Here is a 10,461-nt window from a genome sequence, read left to right on the forward strand (position 1 = left end):
TCATCTACATTCTCTTCATTAGTAAATATTCACTTGCACAATTCATGCCAAATTGACAAAAAGTCTAATAATTTGTAAAAATAGAAATTGTGCTTGGCAGTTTATGACAACTAGATCAACCATTTTGCATTTAATGACTTATACGATGAACTAAAGACTAGATGTTTTGAGGGGTAAGACTATTGAACAGAAAACTGTATAATACTTTTGAGCGACATGACATTAGCAACTGATAATGTAGGAAACCGCAGATAAATGTGCATAATCAATTGCATGAATGTACAAAAGCAAAAAAAAAAACTGTAAAAAGGCTTGTGGGCTGGAGTAACTGCTGTATACAGTTTTACTGTGTGTATATTTAGTGTTGTGTATTATCTCTTTTTATTGTAAATTTGTTTTATGCTTAATTTCTACTTCTCTGTGCAGAACTTTGGTCAGCTCTGTTGGTTTTAAATGTGCTATATAAATAAACTAAACTGTGGTCAATCTGGCAACCTGCATGTGCGTAATGTCTGAGGAGGAGGGTCAAGGTGAAAAAAAAAACCTCCAATATTTTGAATTTGCACCTTTAACATACCTTTCCATTATCTTCTCAACCCACAGTTTACTTCCTGTTTACTGGAGACACTGAATGGGTTTATTTTCTCTGAAGCAACCAAAACAAATCAAACAAAAACTTGATGTGACAGGGTTTTATTTGAAGTTGGAATGAGAGCTATTGCTATATACAAAATTGACAGAAAGAGAACATCACATATTTTCATAAATAGCTCTGTGCCATGTCGGACATTCTAGATGTAAATGTACCAAATTCTCCTCTCTCCATCTCAGCTTGGACAAAGATGGCTAAGATAACAACTGGCCAAATATGCAACACATCAAATTCATACAAGATAAGGGTATGAAAATGATGAGAGGAAAAAACTTGCAAAGATAGACGTCACATCAGTGAGGGCTGAGAGCCTGAGGAACATTTAAAATCGGAGCCAGTACATAGCACTTCTCATTCGGTTATAATCTGGCAGCTGCTCAACTGGACCTGCATAAAGAAAGAAACGATTTCAAGGTTACATAAATTCAACTGTTAATACCAGTGAAATTCATAATTCTTAATACCAATTTCAATACCACAGCATTGGGATAGATATCTAAGAATTTCCTTCCATTAGGATAATTAATTATTGTACCAAATGTCTCCGTAAATAAGATGCAGCTAGATCCAGAAAATAGAACCATATTAGGTATGTTATTGACGAATCACTGATCCACAGATGGGCTTAATTTGCTCATCTGCAATTCATTTCAGAACAAAAAACAAAAAAGTTAAGTAATCAAGAGCGCAGACGGTAAAAACACTGCCTATACAGAGTCATCCAAAACTAAAGTGAGCACTACAGCTTGAGCACTGTATGACACTTCCCCCAATTCCACAGATGAGGCTTAAGCCTAGTATCAGACTAAAATGTATATTTAACCAAAGGAAACTAAACAAAAAAAAAAATGTATTTTTTGGTTTGTTTGTTTTTGTTTTTAAGGTAAACTTATAAAAGTCTTTATGTTTGTGAAACATACACCCTTGGCTTGAAAAAGTGTGTTCTCAACATTATCAGTCATATCATAAATCACTACACTGGTTACTAGTTAAATTCCTTAACTATACGTCATGCTAATATAATATAATTCAAATAAATATTCAAGACAAAATAATAAACAAAAAAAATGCATATTAAAATGTAAAAATAAACTGACTCACCAACTGCAGAAACAGCTGGGCATTTATCATAGATGTATTTAGAGCAGACATCCCGGACAATCCTGGGAGTCACAGCCTAGTAAGAAACAAACAAGCAAATAGGTATTCTTAAATACCTCAAATAAAAACTATGTCATCTCAAACAGCGGTCACTCAGCCACTGTGGGTTTGCTAACATGGACAACTTACATCAATTCTGGCATCCCACTCTGCCAATGGGATGCGGCGGCCATAATTTAGTATGTGCCTGCCAATGTCATCACAAACAGGTGTAGTTCCTGACGACAGAAAGAAGAAACATGTTATAGAATTAGAGTGTGTGTGTGTGTGTGTGTGTTTGTATAGAAGCAGTCTGTTTAGTCTGAGAGGTATTAAGTCAATATTACAGCAAAAACTTGTCTTACTGTCTCTATAGTTTAAAGTAGAGGAGCACAAAATATCTGCAGCTGATGTACTATGTCACAACATCAGATAAAATTAAGTGATCGTAACCATATATTTTTCTCCATTATCTGTAAACAATGGTTGGTATGTAACCAAAAAAAATATTTGTTGTGCTGATGTTGTTTATGGGCAATAACACTTTTTTTTTATTTCTGATACAGATCTATATCTACTTGACACAACACTATAATTAACAGTAATTCCAGTGTAAATCTGAAAAATCAATTACTCCTTTACTAGGACTAGGTCTATGTTTTGATGCGAAGAGAGGTATGGACTGTCTATAAGAGTAAGTAGGTTTGAGTTTATTACCACTGAGCTGTCCAACTAAGCTAGCCTTCAAAGCATTCTTGGCTCGAGCCACATCACTCTCAGTCACTGTGGTGCACAAATTCATCCTGAAATACAGAAACATTAAGAGCACATCACCTCAAATACAACTACAGAACATCAGATGACAATCCTATCTTCTCAGTATGCTACGGCGGAACTTACCAGGCATTCTGAGCCCAATGCATCATGTCCTCGATTTTATGTTTGTCTGTAACAAAATAAATACCCAGCAGACCAGTGTCACTGTATGAAGAGTGGAAAGCCTGGAAACTGTGACACAGGTTCAGCTCTGCAGCCAGACGAGCCAGGCGACTGCTTAAGTTCTATGTACAACATACAAGAAAAAAATAAAATTACCATTATTTCATGATCCTAATGCATTTTACCTGATACATTTTACCACCGTGTATGCATGGCAGGAACGTTTATACTAGGAACAGTAGAAAAAAAAAAAAAAAAAAACTATCTATATATAGAATTATAAAAAAAAATCATAATATCAACAGTGGCTATCATAAAAACTGACATTAGCAATAGTCTTCAGATGTACTTCACTAGTCTAAAACACTAAATAAGATTGATTTTAAAACATCCTAAAGAAAACAACTAGTCAACATGGGAATGCACAATATATCAGTATGACATCAGTTATTTTTTATGGTACCAGCCCTAATGAAATCGACCAGTATTGGTCAATATTAGAAAATACATTGGCCAGTATTTGAGATTTAATGTTGTGTAATGATTTCTCCTATTTTTACCTTGCATTTAAAGTAAACCTTGAAAAAAATATGTTTTACTGTACATTAGAATGGTGTGATGCCCAAATTCCCCTTTTAGCATGAAAAACTAAAATTTTTGCTTTTAGTGTTTTATTTTTTTATTTAGACATAGTAGTATAGAACATAGTATAGTATCAGCCACAACATTAAAATTAATATCAGCAGACAGTATCAGACATAAATATAACATCTATATTTAATATAAATATACATTCCTAATAATCCATCTTCTGCATCATTAACTATATATTTAGAATATTTAAATGGAATAAACAGGAATCATAATTGTGGGGCAATCACATGCCTGTGAGCTGATCATATTGGTGGGTGAAGAAATCAAGAGACTGATTAACAATGACAACATTTAAGCTTGCTCTGTGCTGCATTTCACTGAAACAGAATGAATTCCCGTACTTGATTATAATATCCTGCTTATTCCATTTCTACTTTCAAGATATGGAACAAAGCACAAAGATTATTGTGCATTTTACAACAGCTTTTAGGTGAAATCCTGAATATTCCAGGAGCCATCTTAATCTGTCAAAGATTTCAAGAAACATTGAGAATCCCTGAACACGCTAAACAAATGTTTAGGAAATGAAAATTTAAGCAAAGTTATAAACTAACCTTGCCACCCCCAAATGTGATGTCATAGCTACCAATGATGGAATTGGCAACCATAAGCGGCACAATATCAGGGCTTGCAACTCCAGCTCCCTCTACAGCAATAGCAATGTGTGCTAGGGGCATTGCATCATCACGCATACGAATCTGAAAGCAAGACAGGAAGTCAATCAATCCGTCCAGCAAGAAACTGAGACCCTCTCATGCACACATGCAATTTATAAGCTACCTCACTCCCAGTGAAACGGCATGGGGACAGAACAGGTACAGCATCACCTTCATATTCAAAAGAAACGCCACTGAAATGCTGCTTAGCCATACCTACAAGCTCATCATGGTTTACTCCTGCAGCAGAACAGAGAGAATGTTTAATCAATCAAATAAGCTTTGTGTGGGTTTTCTAATAAAACACTACTGTGTGAAAAGTTTGAGAACTGTTTAAGAGCAGTACCTCCAGCTGTTGCCAGGACCATGCGAGGAGCTTTATAGTGGCTATTGATGTACTCCACTAAATCATTACGAGTTAGAGTCCTTGAAAATACATGAGCAAAAAAAAAAAAAAAAAATTACATTTTCATTTACATGTGCATTTACGTATTCCGGACAAAACGTCAGCAGATGTACAGTGCAAGCATATGTAACATAAGAAATGTATTATTTTGAGGCTGTGTGTGTACCTTGCATTGGCAGAGGGCCCAAGAACACTATGGCCAAGAGGAGTACCCTGGAAGGCAGTAGCATGAAGCAGATCCAGGCAAACATCCTGCAAGCTACCTTGCACCTCTTCCAGCTCTCTCAGCACCACACTCCTCTGCTGCTCTATATCAGCCTCACTCAAAGATGAACTCATCACTACTTCTGCCAAGAGCTCCACCGCTAAATGGAACACAATAAAGTGATGACATTTAAAAGAAAGAGTAACACTTCCAGATTATTCAGAGAAAGACTACATTATCTATGCCAACATGACATACCACATTCTAGAGCTCATCTAGATCAGTCAAATCATTTATCTATCCACATTAGCATGAAGAAACAAGCCGGTTAGGAGAATTGGCCAATTTTAAAGTGTCCCTATTATGCCCTTTTTAAGGTTCCTAATTACTTTGGGGGAGTATACTACAATAAGTTTAAATGCAAGCAAGGTCAAAAAATGCTTTCATTTTCTCAACATATGCATTTAATATCACTGCATTTTCCAGCAATTCTCAAATTATTTGTTCTAACCCGTTCATAGATTCAGTCTCTCTAAACCCCCTCCTTTCCATGAGCCTACTCTGCTCTGATTGGTCAGATGGCCCAGTCAGTTGTGATTGGTCTACCGTGTACAGCGCATGTCGAAAACAATCCATATTTTGAATGCACATATAAAAACTGCAAAATATATAAATCTAATATTTATCATGCTTACAAGTAGGGCTGCACGATTAACCTTTATCGCATCGATATTGAGGTTTTAACTCCCGCAATAACCTAACCTCAGGAGTCTGAGGTTTTTTCCCCCGCCTCTGACATTTGAGTGACAAACCTATTAGCCAATCAAAACGGTCGAATCTCGCGTTCCTGGCTTGCTGGCCAATTAGAAATGGCAATGGAAAAACAAGGTTGTATGCAGTGCATCGGCTTTCTGTCAGCAGAAAAGCAGCAAACACACAATGTTTTCCTCGAGTTGTGCCAGAAAAAGCTTGTGTAACTGCGCAGAAATGGCCGAAGGCACTTCTTCGGTGACGGGAGAGGAAGCGGGGGAGCACTTGGTTAACAAGAAGGGTGGTACTTCAGCTGTTTGGACTTATTTTGGATTCGCGAAGAACGACGTGGAGCAAAAGAGTACTAAATGTAAAATATGTCGACGTGCCGTGGCCAGATCCGGTTTTATGCACTTAAAAGTATTGAACGCAAAAATCGAAAATCGCAATATTTGTCAGAAAAACCGCAATTAGGTTTTTTCTCAAAATCGTGCACCCCTACTTACAAGTTGTGATTCAGTGGAGACAGCTGTTCCTAATAAACTGGGTAATGAGCTACCTTTCAAGAGAAAGCGTTTTGTGAATCTCTCGTTGAACTCCCAGGTGATTAGATAAGCAGTCGTCATGAAAAAAAATGATGTGTTTGAGGGCGAGTCAAGTTGTTTGCGGCCGGCCAATGTAGAACATAGGTGGGAATTATGCAAATGTATTACCCCGTGACAATTCAAATTACTAACGACTCGTATAGGCTGTACTGACTCGATTCTTTATTTTATTTATTGTGCACTTTACATCTTTGCAGATCATTTGCATTCGCATACAGCTACATCACACACTGCATGAAAGGAAATATTTGAAATGGCAAAATAGTGGCACTTTAATAATTTATTTGTTTGTTCTCTAACCTTTAGGCAAGTCCTTGGCAAGGGTCTTCATGTAATAAGCAGTATGTTCCCGAGAGGTGTATGCACTCAGGTGAGCTCCCATAGATTCCACTGCCTGTTCAAGGGCAGACTGTGGGTGCTTCTTTGTGCCCTTGATCCAAGAAAGGTTTGGAATAGAAAGAACATTGTTCAAATTAGTGAAACAGCATTACAGTTTTTAAATTGCATTCATACTACAACCAATTTCAATCAACAATATTCATGGTTTTCTTTCCTACAATAAATAAATTCAGCATTATACATCATGTGCTCATATGAAGTCCTAGAATTTAATAATTATTGCAAATGTTATCACAACCTGACCTTACAATTCCCACTATGTGAACACTCTGGGCAGATTCCACTTTTACAGACACACTCCTGAAATTGCCAAAGCACTTGCTCTAGGGGGAATCCCTGCTGCCATTTTGAAGCACATTCCAGTTGGTCAAGTGAATATGGACAGACCCTCATCCTCTCAATTTTGACAGAGGAAGTAAGTCTATTCATATATACACTTGAGGCAGCTCTATATACCATAATGCAACATTATTGTGACATACTTATTGTAATGATACTGATACAGCCTAAACATTCCTATAGACATACAGTGGGGAAAATATTTATTTGATACCCTGCTGATTTTGTACGTTTGCCCACTTACAAAGAAATGAAGGGTGTGTAATTTTTATGGTAGGTTTATTTTACCATATAGAGACAGAATGCAAACCAAAAATAAAATCAAGGGGGAAAAAAACATTATATAAAGGTTACAAATTGATTTGCATTTCAGTGAGTGATCCTCAAGCAAAACATGATGCAGGAACCCTTGTTGGCAAGCACAGAGGTTAGATGTTTTCTGTAGTTGGTCACCAGTTTTGCTAACATATCTTTACAGATCCTCTGAAGGTCGTTTGGCAACTAGAAGTTTCAGCTCCCTCCACAGATTTTCTATAGGATTGGGAACCAGGATTTACACAAGCTCCAGTCTGGATTCAGAACAACTGAGAAGAGATGATGCCAACCCCTCAGATGATGCTAACCCTGAAACAACCTACAAAATCAGCAGGGGATCAAATAAATATTTTCCCCACTTGCTCCACAAGGACCACCTCCCTCATGTCTATGTTGCACACGGAAAAGTAAAAATAAATAAATGCATGTGGAAATATATAAATATGTATAATAAAGAAATAAATGCATGAATAAATACATTTAGAAATAAATTAAATATAAAAATGAATGAAAGTATAAATAAATAAAAACTATTTTTGTTTTTATCACATCATATTTATTTATTTTCCTTTTATTACATTTATTTATTTATATATTAATTTATTTATTTTTAATTTCTGCAGGTTTAGTCCTCCATAGTAAAAAAAAAAAGTTTTCGGTGGTAAGAACCATGATCTAATATGAAGCTAAGAGAATATAATGCTACATGCCATATCATGACATGATCGTGATGCACCTACACCCAGCCCTAGCAACAATGTTCATTTAGAGAATGAGGCCAAGTAAAGGTTTATTGCATACTTTAAATGCCATATGCTCCAGGTAAAATCCAGCTCCATTATTCTTCTCAGACTCATATCTGCTCCCACAACCTATCCAAAGGCCAACCTGCAGCGCCAGACAGATAAAAAGCACAAAAAATTACATCAGCAAACAGGCTGCTTTATTTTTCAGTTTCCTTTTGGTTAAACATTTGAAAATGGACAAATTCAAGTAAAGTTGGTCAGGCTTTTTCAATTCCTGTTATTTTTATGACACATACACAACATTCACTTTATTAGATATTTTTATTTAGAAATTTTTTACTTCATGTACTAAAAAATGTATTTGTACAGCCTCAAAACAGTTATTCACCGTGCATGTGGCCTGGTTGGTCTCTTCAGAGGCAATCCTCAAGCCATTGCTTAGAGTAGTTAGCCGTGTTTCTGGAGCTCCTAGCAGGCTCTGAGCATATGACACAGAGGCCTGTCCTCGTCTCAGAGACAGCAAATGAGGCTAAAATAAAGAAAAAGATTTAAAAAAATAAGTATATGGTGCAATTTTCTAGTATTAATGAATGAAAACAAGCCAAAAATCATCATTGCATCGTCTGATTTTTGGCTTGTTTTTATAAATTAAGGTTTTGACCGATAAGACGACATTTGAATAAATTGTTTGATTTGGCCCAGTAGCAAGATATATTTTTTGTTTTTGAAATACACCAGATATTGCAAAATATTCTAACGATATAAACAAACTATTTTTAACATATTAAAAATAGATATATTATTTTAAAAAATAATAATAACTTTATTCCTGTGATGGCAATGCTTTTCAGCAATAAACACTGCTAATAAACTAAACTAGAAGTGAAAGGGGGAGAAAATCATGTTTTAAAGTACCTGTGTGAAAACAAACCAGGAAAGAAACAAAAATTTGGTGAGAAAATCTATAGATTCATAAGGCATTCCTATTAGTTACTCATGGGACATATTAACTCTATCTGAAGACCAGATCCCAAGTGCACAGAAACTGTTGCCTTCTTCATAAAAACAAGGAAAAGATTTACTTTATTTATTTTTGACATCCTACATTATTTTTTATGACCAGAAAAGGGCAGTTAAGGCGTACAATGTCATGTTGTGCACAACTAAACTGCATTTATGAATTAATGATTGATAACATCTGAAATATGCATACACATTTTTAAGGGGTGATAAAATATCTTATTATATTTAACTACACTTTTGGAGTCTTTTTTTTTTTTTTCAAATCCATATGAAACAGACATGAACTGTGTGTACATTTTTGAGAACTTGTCACCTATGTTATAATGTTTATATATATATATATATATATATATATATATATATATATATATATATATATATATATATAACCAGTTTCTTTTTCTAATGTGGACGCTCTTGTACTTACATATTTATAGAAAATTATTTATTATCAGTCAGTTAATACGTTTTTCGTCAAACCAGATTTCATGCTGTTTTGTTGTAAGTTAGCTAACGTTACATAGAGGAGGACACAGTACTAACTTGTTTGTTATTTGACTCAAATTAACGAAAGGAAAATGTCACAAACAGTACGAAGTTATACTCTTAATGTCAACATTTTAACAGTTACTGAGTATAAACCGAATAAATAATATATATATATCTCTGGGTGACGTCAGATCTCCATGACCTTGTCAGATGAAATGTCAGGTTAACTTAATCTTAACATAATGAATAAGAAACAAACAAGTGCAATATTTACATTTCTCGATTGACTTGCTTACATAACTGTTTATAACTCGTCTCTTGCTCCTCAAAGCTCTTACACACGGGAAAGAGCTCTAACCTTTAGTTTAGCTATCAGCTAACGTTAGTTCCCCGCCACAGATAAGGCCAATGACAGTCACTGTGATTATAGAGATCGGCTGGTTACTGGTCCGTGTAATTAAATATAATTTTTGAAATTTCAAACGCTTTCAAAAGTATCAAAGCCATGCAATACGTACGTATCCAGATTTAGCAAGAGCTCGATTCACTGCCCCGGTGATCCGCCAAAGAGAGGCAACCATCTTGACTTGTCCACAGTGTGCACCAGCGGTGACTGTCTTCTTCCTCTTCTTTTTATTTAACGGCTGTTCGCAACCTACAAAGTTCAGTACCGCCACCTATTGTCAGCATGACTCGATAGCATGGCGTCAATGATAGACTGTAAAAAGTTGTTGCATGACAAACTAGCCAGTATTATTTGCTCATGTAAACAATGATATACAGTAAAATGTTATATACGAATAAAATGTTTTATATTTGGTTTGGAGTGGAATAGGCTGTGGGCAGAAACACAAATTGGTGGCAGAAGAGGTGGCACAGAAGCATAACCAGTGTATCAAAGGAAGGGGCCCCATGTTGCTGCGTGTTATAGCTATTAATATTAACATTTATGTTGGTTTAAATGGTCGGCCATTGGGGGCCCCCTCATATTGCGGGGCCCCAGGCAATTGCCTGCCCCATTGCTAAGCCTCTGCATCCATGCTATGGTTATAACTATGTCAATCACTGCTATTTTGAGAGTGAATCTGTATAAATATTGTGTGGCCGAGTGAAAAAAATTGCTCTGTATTTTGATTGTATTAT

The 10,461-nt window shown here is 35.8% G+C and overlaps 1 protein-coding gene across 1 annotated transcript; it reads right to left on the reverse strand.

Moving 5' to 3' along the window:
* Window positions 1–677: 677 nt before the first annotated feature.
* LOC132151976 (cytochrome b-c1 complex subunit 1, mitochondrial) lies at window positions 678–9,996 on the reverse strand. Its single transcript, XM_059560562.1, has 13 exons — window positions 9,837–9,996; window positions 8,195–8,335; window positions 7,862–7,948; window positions 6,308–6,437; window positions 4,614–4,812; window positions 4,388–4,467; window positions 4,166–4,281; window positions 3,940–4,083; window positions 2,693–2,853; window positions 2,510–2,595; window positions 1,943–2,031; window positions 1,754–1,829; window positions 678–1,039 (listed from the first exon to the last, which is right to left on the reverse strand). Exons 1-13 carry the CDS (start codon window positions 9,897–9,899, stop codon window positions 975–977), a joined length of 1,437 nt encoding a protein of 478 aa, XP_059416545.1. The 5' UTR covers window positions 9,900–9,996; the 3' UTR covers window positions 678–974.
* Window positions 9,997–10,461: the final 465 nt, after the last annotated feature.

Source organism: Carassius carassius, chromosome 10 (genome assembly GCF_963082965.1).
Source record: "Carassius carassius chromosome 10, fCarCar2.1, whole genome shotgun sequence".
Classification (NCBI taxonomy): Eukaryota; Metazoa; Chordata; class Actinopteri; order Cypriniformes; family Cyprinidae; genus Carassius; species Carassius carassius.

What these genes read in the sequence shown, in the direction of transcription:
- LOC132151976 (XM_059560562.1), bottom strand. Translation starts at nt 9,899, where the DNA reads ATGGTTGCCTCTCTTTGGCGGATCACCGGGGCAGTGAATCGAGCTCTT. An exon ending in GCCGTTTCACTGGGAGTGAG is followed by an intron (nt 4,084 to 4,165) that starts GTAGCTTATAAA and finishes TCTTGCTTTCAG; the next exon opens with ATTCGTATGCGTGATGATGC. An exon ending in TCACATTTGGGGGTGGCAAG is followed by an intron (nt 2,854 to 3,939) that starts GTTAGTTTATAA and finishes TGTTGTACATAG; the next exon opens with AACTTAAGCAGTCGCCTGGC.